General features: G+C 35.8%; 4 protein-coding genes across 5 annotated transcripts; 1 reads left to right on the top strand and 3 right to left on the bottom strand.

The window, feature by feature from the left end:
• The first annotated feature begins 272 nt into the window (after positions 1–272).
• Positions 273–1633, top strand: LOC128263318 (SOSS complex subunit B homolog). 2 transcript variants are annotated; one of them, XR_008268436.1, is made up of 3 exons: positions 273–491; positions 545–1164; positions 1228–1633. XR_008268436.1 is itself a non-coding variant. In XM_052998318.1 (2 exons), the coding sequence occupies exons 1-2, from the start codon at positions 360–362 to the stop codon at positions 1040–1042; spliced, it is 630 nt and encodes a 209-aa protein (XP_052854278.1). In that variant the 5' UTR covers positions 273–359; the 3' UTR covers positions 1043–1633. The 2 variants fall into 2 exon arrangements, 1 of the variants encoding a protein (XP_052854278.1); XM_052998318.1 differs by having other exon boundaries at positions 545–1633.
• Positions 1634–1763: 130 nt separating this feature from the next.
• Positions 1764–6048, bottom strand: LOC128263316 (uncharacterized). The gene is made up of 4 exons (XM_052998315.1): positions 5874–6048; positions 5480–5804; positions 4626–4812; positions 1764–2210 (listed from the first exon to the last, which is right to left on the bottom strand). The coding sequence occupies exons 1-4, from the start codon at positions 5936–5938 to the stop codon at positions 1957–1959; spliced, it is 831 nt and encodes a 276-aa protein (XP_052854275.1). The 5' UTR covers positions 5939–6048; the 3' UTR covers positions 1764–1956.
• Positions 6049–6932: 884 nt separating this feature from the next.
• Positions 6933–8983, bottom strand: LOC128263317 (uncharacterized). Its single transcript, XM_052998317.1, has 4 exons — positions 8832–8983; positions 8486–8618; positions 7296–7917; positions 6933–7232 (listed from the first exon to the last, which is right to left on the bottom strand). Exons 2-4 carry the CDS (start codon positions 8548–8550, stop codon positions 7098–7100), a joined length of 822 nt encoding a protein of 273 aa, XP_052854277.1. The 5' UTR covers positions 8551–8618; positions 8832–8983; the 3' UTR covers positions 6933–7097.
• Positions 8984–13147: 4164 nt separating this feature from the next.
• Positions 13148–14065, bottom strand: LOC128261353 (accessory gland protein Acp29AB). The gene has a single exon (XM_052995015.1). The coding sequence runs from the start codon at positions 14017–14019 to the stop codon at positions 13177–13179; it is 843 nt and encodes a 280-aa protein (XP_052850975.1). The 5' UTR covers positions 14020–14065; the 3' UTR covers positions 13148–13176.
• Positions 14066–14203: the final 138 nt, after the last annotated feature.

Here is a 14203-nt window from a genome sequence, read left to right as displayed (position 1 = left end):
GAAAATTTTTTGTATATTTTTTCTCAATTTTCAGCATTTCAGATTTTCAAAAGTTTCGGGAATACCTAGAATATAATATATTCTCATTTAGAAAACTTTTAGTGGCACAAGAAATAATCGTTACAGTTAAATATACATTTACACTTTTAAACGTTTTTGCGTTTTGTAGCGACATAGACGATATTACATATTTTTCAAGGATTATTTTATAACATAATATATTTTTATTTTGCACATCCCTAACTATTTACCGGCTACCATCGCTATTTTTTTATTCTCCTTAACCTCCCATCTCTAACAAACGACGCCAAAACAAAAAAAGTTTTTTGTACTTTCGGAAGACATTTAAGAAATAAGACATGTACAACATGGACAGTATTGCCATTAAGGACATCAAACCGGGTCTAAAGAACATTAATGTAATCTTCATCGTTCTGGAGGTGGGTGTGGCAACCGTGACGAAGGAAAACCGCGAAGTGCGAAACTTTAAGGTGGGTCAAATAAATCGTTTCGCAAATCCAAGAAAATAATTTGATCATTTTAGGTGGGCGATCCGACGGCCTGCATAAATGTATCGATTTGGGACGAACCGGGTAAACTTATAGCCCCCGGCGACATCATCAGATTGACCAAAGGATACGCCTCCATATGGCGGCACTGCTTGACCCTGTATTCCGGCAAGAACGGCGAGGTCTTCAAGATCGGTGAATTCTGCATGATCTTCAACGAGAGCGTGAACATGAGTGAACCCAAGCGGGCGGAGCAGCAGACGTCGGCCAATCCCGGTGGATTGGTCGCCGCTGCGTCAGCGGGACTGCCTGCTGGTGGCGGTGGTGCCCCAGGACAGTCGCCGAAGGGCGGATCTGCTGGCATTCCACAAACTGCTGTGACCGCTGCACAAGGCACTCCTGCTTCCCAGAGTCCGGTGGTCAGTGCTCCTGCACCAGCAACAACAAGCGCTCCACAGACGGGGCCGAAACAGGGCACTCGGGGTGGACGCGGCGGCGGAGGACGAGGTGGCCTCAAGGGGGACAGGCGGTAAAGAGACAGGACACATGAGCGTGGATATGGAACTAAGCGAACAAGAACTGTAACATTAATGTATAGCCTTATCAAAACTGTTTACACATCCCCAATGATCAACCTTTGTCGGCATCGGAGTCGGTATGTTATATTTAATATTAACTAATCAAATTTGGCTCTAAATATGTATATCTTTTTGTGTAGAAACTCCCACAGACTTCGTTTTTAAACATAAATGTATTTTGAAAGTTAAATTGATTTAATAGCTCTTTGATCAAAACTGTTGGAATAAATGGGCATTTAAATATGTTATTAGTAAATATTTCAGAGCAAAAACATTCAAGACATCTCCAGTTTCGATCTTCAGTTCTCGGTCTCCAGTTTTCGATCTTCAGTTCGAATAAATGTTTCTATTTACACAAAAGAAATGACATTACATAATTTTGTGGCAACCTGAATTGTAATTGATAATTGTATTGTATTCATGTTATCCATACCATTTTGTAGTTGAAATTTTCTTTTAGATAAACTTTAAAAATTTTTAGAAAAAGAAAAAACTGTGCCTAGCAAGCTATTTTTATTCTTTTACATTTTAAAATCAGCTTCACAACAAAGGTGTATAATAAATACAGTGGCCAAAATATTATTATAATCAAGTTGTAATGCATTTGGCAGAAACTGGAAAGACCTTAACGAACAATTATATCTGTTATTGCTGAAAATATAATCAAAACAATGCATAGTTATGAAAAATGTTTTATTTGGCAAAATCAAAGACACAAAAACGGATTCGAGAGCGATTGTCGAGCAAGTCTATAAACACAGCGTGTTTATAGCTCAAACGATTTTTTCTCCTCTAGGTGTAACTATGAGTGTGTTTAATGTGAGTGTGCGTGGAATTTAGCTTAAGCTTAATATCCTTTGGTGTCGCGCTTAGGCCTTCTTCTTCTTCTCGTAGTAGGCCTGCACGGCTTTCAGGAGATATCCAACTTCCTCGACAGTCTTGATCTGGTAGTTGGCATAGGTCTTCAGCGTTGGCAGCTCGGATACGCGGAAGGTCTTGCCGATGCCATGCAGCACCTTAATGGCATCCTCATCGGTGGTGTCGTCACCCACATAGACGATCTTCAGGTTCTTGGCCCAGTCGGCGTCGAACTGCTTCTCCAGGATCATCTTGGCGCCCTCACCTGAAATGGTAAATAGAGATTCATTTGTTAAAAAGTAGTTCCAATATATTTGTAACTCTTTAAATCATAATCATGGAGTGACAATTATCTAATAAAATATACATTTAAAGTAAACACGATGTGAAGCACATTAGATATATTAATTATGTGACGCAGCTAAAAATGTTTGTTTCTTAAACCAATTACTTTAAGTTAAGGTAAGTTAAATGGTAGAACAAAAATGTTTTATTAGAGGTTGTCGTGAATTTGTGTACAACTTATTTCAGGCAATAAATAGTGTAAGGCTTTGGGCAATATTTTTTTCAAAGTGTATTTGTTAAAGTAAGTCAATGAAAAATTTTTTAACATATTTTGCAATCAAAACATAATTTGTTCAAAAGAAAATTTATTTTAAAATATTGTTTATTTCTGTATAAATGCAACATGCGGCTAAAGAATTCTTAATTTCTTATGGAAGCCATGTGGAATGTATACAAATAACTATGCACTGCTGGAAATCATCTAAAATCGCTCAATAAACAAGCGAGAACAATATTTTCAAACGTCTAGAATTCCTCTCGGCACACATATTAGATCATATAGATCGCATGCAGCCCCAAAGAAAAAGAAGCGAATTTTTCCTCCACTTTTCTGAATTATTTTTAGGTGTCTTCGTGGGCGGATCTTCTCTAGTTTTCGTTTCGTAATTTGGTTTGGCCAAGTAAGTGAGTGTTTGAATAGATAGCCGGCGTCTAGGCTAGGTACCCAGTAAAAATCAGTACATATTGTGCATATATCAAATAAATAGAACATTAATCAACCTCCTCTTATTATTTTAATTATATTGCTTTCCTCTTCCTTTCACAGCATTTAACGCCACATTTTTGTTTAATTGGTGACGCAGTCTGTTCACTGATTTCCATCCTCCTTCCCCATACTGCATTTTTCCTATATTTTTCAGACGGCACCAACAATTCTTCTTCTTCTCTTTCGTATGCGCCCGTCGAGACTTCAATTTTTCACAGAAATGGCTCACAACAACATTTTCGAATTTCTTTCTGTTTTATTTTCATTTTTGCTATAATTTTGTTTCTGGCCCCTATAAATTTATTGCCTTTGGAAGCGTACAACCATCATAATTAATTTTTGATTTTCACGCATTTCATACACGAAAGTCTTTTAAAATAAGTTCCCTGTATTTTGTCGCCATGGCTCATTGGCCTGAGCGACAAATCTGATGGGAATGGGTTGGATGACTTTTAGAGGACAGAGGCGACAAGTGGCTTCCATAAATCTCTTCAAGAGGGGTACGAATTTTTTATAGAAAATTTTTGCTCGGGAATTTATGAAATTTTGAATTATTTATGGTTTATTGGCTGGGATACGGATCAAAGATTAAAAATAAAAAATGGTTAAATAATCAAATTCGAAATTCCTTTAGTTTTCTGAAAAAGCTATAAATAATTCTTAACAATGAACCGTAATAATTGCAAATTGAAAACTAAAAGAAATGTAAATGATAAAGCTGAAATAAATAACGATAAATGTTGTTCATAATTTTTTTATATTCTCGCAATTTAAAATAGAGGACAGTGTACCTAAAATCAGCCTTACTGTAATTCGAAAAACTAAAAAATACCTAAAAACTAAACTAAAACTAAAAATTCTATTCACATTTATTTAATGATTAAAGCATCCGTTTGCCCTCTATAAAACCATGTATCGTTTGTAAAAAGCGTCATCAAATTAAATTGGTTTCGCTTCATTTTGACTTCATTCATCTTTAGAAAAGCTAAAATTACAAACACTCCCGCCAAGCTGAAAAATATGTTTTTTAAATAGAACAAAAAAAATTTCCTCAAATATTGTGACTCGCAGCGAAAACCAGAGATGAGACATTTTAAAAACGAAAGCGAAATCTTGTGTCTATGAAAAATTACAAAGATTTGTTAATTTATTATAAGGAATCGGTCGAGTCACTGACTATATATATGACGGCAAGTATATATAGTTTTAGGCGCGCTTTTAACATCAGTTGGCTGCGGGATGTTTTGTCTACCGAAACATTTTTTATATATTCCACCTCGTATATGTATATATTATTCTGAGACGTTTTAATTTTGTCTGATTTTTGTGTGTGAAAATTTTCCTAGAATATATATTTTTTGTGAAAGACGCCCACGTTGGGTCCCCATTGGGGTATAGAGAAAATAGAGAAATTTTGGCAATAATTAAATCATCGAAGCGTCGAGTCAAAAATCGAATTGTTTTGAGCAGGTGCCGAAGTGAGGAAAGCTGAAAGGAATGCCATGGGGACAGATTGCAAATGGATGGCAACAGTTGGCAAATTGTTAAACGATGAAGAGTTGTATTAATAGCCCCTTTGGAGGATCGGGTCGAATCGGATCGAATCGTATAGGATCGAGCCAAACTAACCTTTGTCCCAGTTGACGCGGGGCTTGCCCTCCAAAGCGTAGGGGGTTTCGATCAGCTGGAATCCATGGGCCTGGATCAATCCCTTGGCCTCGGCGATCAGCTTGGCCTTCAGCTTGTCGGTGACACCCTTGTAGTGATAGGTCACGGAGATCTTCTTATCCTCCACCCAGGCTCCGGAGCACACGACCTAAGCAAAAGACAAACAAGTTTAGTAAATCAGAGGAAACTTAGTATGAAAGAGATATGTAAAGAGTTTACAAAATAAGGAAGCTGTAAAAACTATAAATTATATCCTTATAACAATTTATAGTTACAGCTTAAGCTTTAAGATCAACTTTTTAAAGGATTTTTTTGCAGACCAAAACTTTAAATTTGTTTTAAATACTCCTGGCCAAATCTCTTACAGTTGTTTAAATATTTTAAGGTTTATCGCAGAACTTAAGGTAATCCTAAGTGGACAAAATTTAATAATTAAAAATAATTTGTTTATATATTGATCAACAGCTTTTTCAATAGTTTAATTGGATGTTTTTCAGTTGCAATTAAATTGCATTTTTGAATAATTTTTTCATATTTACTGATTTAGTTGTCTAAAAAATTAATATCATTATGTGAGTTTCACTCAAACATAAAGGTGTTTTTTTTAATAATAAGTTTCTTTGAACTTTGAATTATCTAATAATGGTTAATACGTATTTTCGAAATACTTTAAAAATATTGTTTTTATTTTTGAATTTCACTTCGATTTGTTACGTTAATCTCGATTAATAAATTTTTTTTGTTTCTTTTTAAAATTTAAATTTCTTTTAGATTAATATAATCTTTAAAAAATATACATAGATAACTTTTCTTACCTTTTCCTTAAGCTCGGCCACCAGTTTATTGTGCTTCTCGAGCAGCTCCTCGGGCATCTCGATCTTGAACTTCTTGCCGGAAGGATATTCGACTTCCAATCCGTGGTTGCCGGCATAGGTGACATTGGGGAACTTGAGGTGGTTCTTGATCTCGCTCAGCTCGCGACCGGAGAAGACACACATAAAGATTTTCTCGTTGGCAGCCAGTTTCTTGATGTTGATCTCGGTATCCTTGGGCATCACGGAGAGCTCCTCGGTGAGGGGGGCCAGAGTGCCATCGTAATCCAGCAGCAGGACCACCTGATCCGTCTCGGGGTTAATGAATCTGGCGAGAGAATAACGCCCCATTAGATCCCGAAGCTTCTGGTTGCTTGATTTTCCGCAGAAAACTCACCCCTCGAGGGCCTTCACGTAGTCCTCCTCCTTTTTCAACAGCGGGGCCTTCTTCTGCTCAGCCATTTTCTATATGTTTCTCTGTTTTTTAAAGTGTACGATTTATTTTGTATCTAACGGATATTGCGCGCCGTGCTGGACGTTCCTCGACCGATTTAATACTAATGACCAGCTATCCTCAGCAGCCATATATCGCCTGTGATCTATAAGTATCCGCGATCCAATCTCGCTCTCTATTTGCTTCTGCCTCTCTCTGAATATGTGGTGGCAACTCTGGTCCCGTACGTTGGCCAAGTAATTCCCACAATATTTATGAGGCATATGCGCATAAAAAAACACATTCTATAATGGATCTTTGGCTGTATTTGTTGCATATACATATAACGAAAAAATACAAACGCAGTGTTTATCTATATAGCCACAAATTTTGGTGTTCGGGAAATGCGGGGTGGTGGTTATATAGTGTATATATATTTTGATGATGTCTTTGATGCACCTTTGTTTCAGGTTGTTTGTGTTTTTTCGAAGTGTTTCTTCTGTAAGATGACACACTTTGTGCTAAGTATATCAGTCGGACATGTTAGAATATTTATAAAAATAGAAGCATTTTATTTAAGCTTTACTTCGTTTTAATCATTTGCTTTGCCCATATGCGAGGAATTAAAAATTTGCGGATTATTGTGAATTCAGACAAGTGGAAAATTCATTTCACTGGATCCATGTTCTCTACAAAAAATTTCCATTTTATGATTTATTTCTTTTCTTTTGATCTTCAAACGAAGAGTGATCGGTGATGGTGATGTGTTTGCTTTAAGATTAATTAACAATTTTGTATCAAATAGTCTTGAAATCAACAGAAATATTTGTTTACCGGAAACCCAAAGTATGTTATCCAAATTTGTCTTGAACTGATTCCTTTACTCAAAGAACGAATAGGATCAACATAAAACTGAAAATCATTTTGCAAAAATATGTTTAATAGTTCCAAGACTTTTGTGCCTTTATTAATTAATCCCAAACTTTAAAGAACTATAATTAATTATAATAATTTTAAATACCATTTTAGAAGCCAATATTTATTTAAATTTTTTCTAAAAAGATTTGATATCTGATAAACTTATTATTAATTATTTTTGTAATATTTCTTAAACTTATTTATTACAAATTATCTATCATTTGAATAAGGCAACAAATTTTTGTGTTTTCCTAATAATATCTAAAATATTTAGGAAACATAGACATCAGCAATCCATTTGAGAAGATCCGTCATTACAGCCTGTGTAGGCAATCTGAAATCCGCAAAAGTCTGTATCTGAGGATCTGCAGCAATTCTAAATGAGCGACCCAAGCCACTGAGGACCTAAAAATATAATTATATATATATAATTAAATCATTTTTAGATAAAAAGTATGACGAACTCACCCTCATGGCATCTTCATCGGTGGTGTCATCTCCAGCAAAGACAACACTCACTTCCTGAGACCAATTATCACCGAATTTCTGCTTCAGGATATATAAGGCTGCCTCACCCTTATTCCAATTTACTGGTGGCTTAGCTTCGATTGCTTCATGGGCCTGATTCGCTCTAAAGCCATACTTTTTGCAGATCTCCGAAGCCAACTGTTTTTGCTGGTCCTTCAGATCTACTGGAGTATCTCTGTAGTGATAGGTGAGTGACACCTTCTTATCCTCCACCCAAGCTCCATTCCTTTCCACCTTTTCCTTGAGTTCCTGAACCATATCTGTGTAATTTTTCTGAATCTCTTTGGGCAGTTCGTAATCGTGCCTGGAACCATCGGGATACTCAATTTCCAGTCCATGATTTCCAGCATAAGTAATTCCTTCGATGTTGACATTTTGCTGCACATCTTTGAGTCCACGACCTGAGATCACAGCCAGGAATACTTTGGGATGCTTGGCTATCTTGTGGAGTATAGCTTCCAACTGCACAGGCATCTTAGTTTTGGCGGGATTGTCCGCAATGGGAGCCAGGGTGCCATCGTAATCCAAAAGTACGGCAACCGGAAACTCGGGACTAAGATAACTGGAAAAGAGTAAAGAAATATAAAATATATATTTTTTAAGTTACTTTAAATTAGTCATTACATTTTACATAAAAGAAATTTAACAAGTGAAATTTACAAAATTAAAGAAATTAGCATTTGTTAATAAGTCTATTTATTATTTATTATTATTTATAGTTATTATATTATTATAATTTTTGTATTTTTTTTGTAAATATTCAAAGGAATCACATTTTTTATTTGTAATTTGTGAAGACTATATTTTTTTTTGAGAAATATAAATGTTATAAATCACTTTATTATTAAAACTAAACAAATAAACTTTATAATTATATAGGCTCATAAAACAAGCTGTGAAAATCATTTTACATTCTTGTTAAGCTTATCAAGTTTTATGTCATTTTATTGTTCCCTTTATAATAAAATCAAACAACAAAATGTTTAAAAACCAACAAGATTAGTTTTTGTGAGTTAAGTAAGTTTTTAGAAGATCAGCATTTTGCGTATAGCTTATCAGTAATCTGCTCATTACATGACATAGACAAGGTCACACTTTCGTTGTTGATGATTTAAAATTTTCCGACTTACCCGGGTAAATTCTCCTCGAAACCATCGAGGTTATTAATAACAGGTGCCACGTGCTTTCCCGGCATTTTCTCAACTTCCTGATAACTCCTTTTCGCGTTTAACAGAATAGCGAAAATAAATACGATGGATTTCACTGAAATATGTTTTGTGAAGAAGATTAGTTCCGCGTTTGGGTTAGGCTTATCAACGTGTTGATGTCTCAGTGTCACAGTTTTTACTGGGAGATGTTCTGAGTGAGACTCGCTTTTAAGGCAGGCTGATAGTTCTCACTTTTTGGTGATAAGAGTCTCCCTCTCTCTTTGAGTAATTATCACCCAAGTACGATTAGTTCTCAAGATTAAATCACCTTTATGCAGCGGAGTGCTTGGAATCTATCGACACCTATCCCTGATGGATCTGCTTGCCGGTTTGACATGCTGTTTCTCCGGCAGCTGCAGTTTTATAATGTTCCGCTCGTGGTGATTTCCTCAAACATTGTCGCCGGGTTTTTGTGCTATGGAACAAAGGCAGTACGCCACCCACCACCCACCAACCACCTCGATTCCCTGACTCAGTGCATCATGCGTTGCCTTCGTGTGCAATGCGTGCATTGCCTCCTTCTCCCCCAGATCGGTCGTTAAGTTCACATTCGAGGGCAATAAAACAAAAACCGAAATTCATAAATTCCACCCACTACCCAGCGACATCAACCCCACCCCCCCCCCAACAATCACTCTCCTATCTACTTGGACAAACGCTAATTAGCAATGCGCATGCAAATCTGGTTATATCCTCGCCTTTGTCCTCGCCAAATCCCTTTGACGTGCCGATAAGCGTGTCCCTGTAGGAGGTAACCAAAGGACGATTTCCCCAATCATCCCCCTCTCCCCCTTATCCCTATCCCTATCCCACACCACAATGTCAAGGCGTTTCGAGGCACAAATATTTGTGCAGCGGAATTGATTAGACGACAACAGAAAACCTAAAATTAGTCACAGCATGACCGCGACACGCGAAATCTATGGAAATTGGAGTGGTCAAGTTGGGTACTTAGGCAGTGCTTTTTGGCAAATTTAGTGATTTAAAATAGGTTAGTGTCCTCTTTGCATGTTAATGCCTTATGACAACAGTTTTAAGAGCATACATTTTATTTTATCAAACAATGTCGTTTTGCATGCCAAGAAAATATTTCTTAAACAAAAATTTTACAAAATGACATACACAAAACTCTTTTTGAACTATCCTTATGTTCACAATTTTTTAAATCGAGTAAAATAAAAAATATATGAGCTATCAGCTATTAAAACAAAATATTTTGTTCCTATTTTATCAAAATATTATTATGGCATATTCCATTGACTAGAAAATTTTCCAAATTTGTAATTATTATCTGAAACTCAGCATGGTTTTTGTGTAAACTTAGTTTGTATAAAGCAAATTTCCTAACAAGGCAAACATAGGAAATTCCCTACCAAAACGTCATTGGCAGGTGGCTACAAAATATTTAGAGTTACTGCCATTTATTGAGGTTGACTGCCAAAGTGAATCACGCAGTCTGGGAAGAGCAGCATGCTCCAATAGCATGCTCAGCCAAACACCGACACAGACCAGACCCAAAACAAATCCAGACCTGACCAGGCCAAACTGTTTACACAAGATATAAATACAGTTGAGAACCACTAAATCGAACCATAAAATCATCAATCACAGAGATAAAGAAAACGTGAATTAATAAATTAAAACAGATAATGATTAATTTTATAAAAAAAAGGATCTAACTTTTATTTACGTTTTTAATGGGTAAACGTAATTAAATTGTTTTTTTTTTGTTCACACTTTCGAATAATTTTATTTGAATTACGAATGACAATTTTTGTATTATTCTTATATATATATTTTTAGCGGATTATAATATTGGTTTAGTTTTAAAAATTGATATTAATATATATGTTTTAACGTTAATTAAACAGATATCTTAAATGGGAAACATGTTATCTCGGTATTCACTTTAATGATGATCGACTGTATTATCGTATTATCAAATAGCTAGGGGGAACAATATAAAGGGGGTTTGAGAGCAGACGGCTCGTTCATATCTAAACTTAAACAAATTTACTGGAGTTTGAGCCCCCTTAATCGAATCTTTCGATGGGCACGAGCGCAGCTGTCCGCCGATATCTGGCTGCTAATTTCGATCTAATTGGGAGACAACTAATTTTCACATTGTAAACAAGTGTCTGTGGAACCCCGTTCCCCTTTTTTTCGAATATACATGCGAGGCCACTGGTTGCAACCCAATAAAATATTTTTATAAATGCTTCTCATTTTGTCACTCACTTTTTCAACGAATTGCACTGATTGACTAATTTTTCAACTGAAAAACTGTCAATTAATTCGAATAAATTAGAGAATTGGCTTTGATTTCGATGTTTTGGTAAATATTTTCACAATTGAACGAATGAATTTAGTTTTCTTCGTTTCTACTTTTTTTGTTTTGCTCGGCTAGAAAAGCTTTTGTAGAAGCTCTTAGATCAAGCTCGCTGACTCAGGTTATATCGTAGGTAATTATGACGGGGAGGGAAAGATTTATTGCAAGCCATAAATAGATTTTTGAAAAAAATTGGCAAAGGGGTCAGTTAAAAGAATTAGCTTTAAGTAGGCACAGTGTGCTGATGGTAACAAAAAAAAAAAAACGAAAATTATTTCCTTTATGATTTAAAAGCGGAATATGAAAGATTAAGGCAAAAACTTAATTCTTTTAAATCACAAAGAAATTTAGTAATAAAAACCATTTTATTAAACTTAATTTTCTACAAAAAATAACAGATTGGTGTAAAAAAAGAAGGGGTTACATAATAAAAAACATTTATGTAATAAGTTATTATAAAAATGAAAAAAAAAATTAATTATTGAATATTTGATAATTTTTTGGCTCCTTTTTACAATTTAAGAATTACAATACAAAATTAATTGTAAAATTTAAAATTTTTTTGAAAATGTAAGCATTTGATAAAATATTTTTGAATATCTAATAAGTAAAATATAAATCAAATCTTTGTACATTAAGGGTTTAAATAAGATTTTTCTATTGTTTTAGTAGTAAATATGTTTTTGCTAAACACCAATTAATATAACCAAGACTCAAGTTGTTATCCTGCTGGAAAACATGTCCCCTTTCCTTTGTTAGCTTTACAGGAAGTTGGGGGTGTTGTTCTTAACACCTTTTTGGTTTCTTAACCGTAAACAACGGGAATGCAAAGTGACAGAAGAGCATGACGTGCGGATGGGGTCGAAAGGTTGAGGTTGGGGCTGGGGTCTCCTGTTTAGGGCTTAAGGTGGACATAAATCAACCGAAAATCGTTGATGGGGGTTCAAAGGGCATGGGCCCAGGGGCAATCGAGCGTGCGGCGTTAGCGTTGGCCAAAATTAATGTTTCAGCTTGGGTGGAAAAATCTAACCTGTTGCCGTTGTCAGAAGCAATTAGTGGACGTGCCATGGGGCGTTTCGATGTCAACAGGTTGCCTGCCACATTTCCCGCAGATGCACACCGATAATGGGCAGAGTTAGGGGATCCTAAACAGGGGTTAGGGGTGATAAATATATATAGGGGGGTTGGGAAAGGCTGTTTTACCGCGTGCAAAGTCGTGTAAACATGTGTGCGTGGGCGGTGTGTTGGGCCTAGCATTAGGACATGGCTTATAGCCAATTACATGGAAAATGTTTGCATACTTTCCTTCTTTTTTGTTTTCTGTTTGTGTTTGTTTTGTTTCTTGGGTCTAATGTTAAGTGAAGGTCAGCTGGGCAGAAACAAAAATTCAATTGCCCCCCGTGGTGGGAGAATGTTTGTAATAGAGACGTAGCTACAGAAATACGCCTCCATTAAGTATTTCGTTGGCAACATTGTTGACACGTTCAATTGAAATTGTAGGTCAAGTTTAAGGTAATCATTGTATGAATATGTTGTGTACACATTTTTTAAATATTAAGGGTAAAAGGAAATGTAACGAATTATTGAATTATATAATATTTAAATTAAATTACGCTTTTAAATTTTCGAATTAAATTATCTTATTTTATAGTCGATGTTTTCTTTGGCCAATTTCGAAAGCCTTAGAACTTTTGTACAAATATTGAACTTGACAGTAAACTGATTGCCGATTCCAAAGCACACTTAATAAACGCACCTTCTTATTTTATATGTCACATTAATATTTTCTGGGAAACTTGATTCTAGAAATGTCGTTGTTGTTAAATATTTACTTAGCTCTTTAAATGGATGAGTAAATACTGAACAGTAATAAATTAAATTTTGTTATAGTATCTCTTTTGTAACCTTCAAGAGAGATCAATACTACCTATCTATACCAATTTTGAAAATGACTGCAGAGCGATTCTTTAAAATTGTTGTCTACTTTTCGGCGGTTAGCTAAAAGGTACTTTTAAAATCGATTTGTAACTTTCTAGTAAAGGAGAATTCCCCGCCAATTCTTGCGCATAAAATCAACATTTAGTCGTATTATAAAATATTTAATTTTTGTAAAGATTCAAGGGCCTATAAATTTCGGCTTTTCAAAATTTGGTTCCTTTCTTGGTTTTAATACATACAATAGATACATTCTCAAAGGATTTTTATTAAGAATAAATATTTTTATAAAAACACAGTATCCTGTCAGCACTTGAAGCTTCTTGGTAAATTTTTTTATTTTGTTTTGCTAAACTTTGTCGTCTGCTTGGCAAATGAAATGCATAACGTCGTTGACACAAGATAAAACTATCATTCGGCCGCTGTATATGTAAGCGCAATGCTGAGTACTGTCCTTGTACTTGGGTTCATTTGAACGCCACCTTAAATACGGAGCTGGTTTTCCGGAGGCCAGAGATATAAAGGTGCCCTGTTTGGCCAGATCGTTGATGCCCAGCCAGTAGTTTGATTTAGTAAGTTTGGCAGTAATTGCGTTATACTCCTGCTCATTTTGGAACGCTGCTAGATGGCCGCCAATCTCAATACAGATTTGTTCGGCAGTTCTCCAGTTAACAAATATATTGTGTTCAATGTAGAATAACCTAGTGCCTATCCGTTCAAAGTTCTGTAGTACGATTTTCCTGTCCATATTGGATAATGTTTGCTGCACAGCTGTAAATTGGTTATCCGTCTTCTTTTGTGCAGCTGCCAGTTGATTTGATAGGGATGTCTGACTGCCTTCTATCCTGTTCAGCCTTTTGTCGAGGTCGTGTGGTACTAGCTTCGTTAAATTTCCCCAAAGTGATATCTGCTGGTCTTCCATTTTGTTCTGTGTCGCCCTCAACTGGTCTTCTAGTTGATCTAGTTTGACCAGGGTTTCATTTAATTTCCCTTCACAGACATTTGATTCCTGCTGCTCCTTGGTAAGGTGATCGATTACTGGTTGCAGTGCAGAAACGCAGTATGCACTGCATTGATTGGCAGGATCTGATAATAAGCACACGTAGCGCCTTCCCTCCTGTGCTTCTGACAGGGAACCATGGAGATCCAGGGCGAGAAATGCACACAAAATAAATGCCGCACACCTGAACATTTTGTACGACCGCTGAAGTTGAAACTTGATTGTGAACTAGCTGTGCTCTTTGGCAGCCTTTTTAAAGGCCCTCAAATGATAGCTGATAAGCATATTTGACATTTTTATTGATATTTTACCGAGAATCTTGATATGAACAATTGCGTTTTTATTATTTGTAGGCTTAGTCATTATATAACAGATA

This window comes from Drosophila gunungcola, unplaced genomic scaffold, assembly GCF_025200985.1.
Source record: "Drosophila gunungcola strain Sukarami unplaced genomic scaffold, Dgunungcola_SK_2 000001F, whole genome shotgun sequence".
NCBI lineage: Eukaryota > Metazoa > Arthropoda > Insecta > Diptera > Drosophilidae > Drosophila > Drosophila gunungcola.
This window is presented reverse-complemented; position numbering and strand designations above follow the sequence as displayed.

Coding starts and splice junctions, on each gene's coding strand:
- LOC128263318 (XM_052998318.1), top strand. CDS start 360: ATGTACAACATGGACAGTATTGCCATTAAGGACATCAAACCGGGTCTA. Junction 492..544: donor GCGAAGTGCGAAACTTTAAG/GTGGGTCAAATA, acceptor TGATCATTTTAG/GTGGGCGATCCGACGGCCTG.
- LOC128263316 (XM_052998315.1), bottom strand. CDS start 5,938: ATGGCTGAGCAGAAGAAGGCCCCGCTGTTGAAAAAGGAGGAGGACTAC. Junction 5,805..5,873: donor TACGTGAAGGCCCTCGAGGG/GTGAGTTTTCTG, acceptor TTCTCTCGCCAG/ATTCATTAACCCCGAGACGG. Junction 4,813..5,479: donor TGGCCGAGCTTAAGGAAAAG/GTAAGAAAAGTT, acceptor TCTTTTGCTTAG/GTCGTGTGCTCCGGAGCCTG.
- LOC128263317 (XM_052998317.1), bottom strand. CDS start 8,550: ATGCCGGGAAAGCACGTGGCACCTGTTATTAATAACCTCGATGGTTTC. Junction 7,918..8,485: donor TTCGAGGAGAATTTACCCGG/GTAAGTCGGAAA, acceptor ACTCTTTTCCAG/TTATCTTAGTCCCGAGTTTC. Junction 7,233..7,295: donor CCGATGAAGATGCCATGAGG/GTGAGTTCGTCA, acceptor TTATATTTTTAG/GTCCTCAGTGGCTTGGGTCG.
- LOC128261353 (XM_052995015.1), bottom strand. CDS start 14,019: ATGTTCAGGTGTGCGGCATTTATTTTGTGTGCATTTCTCGCCCTGGAT.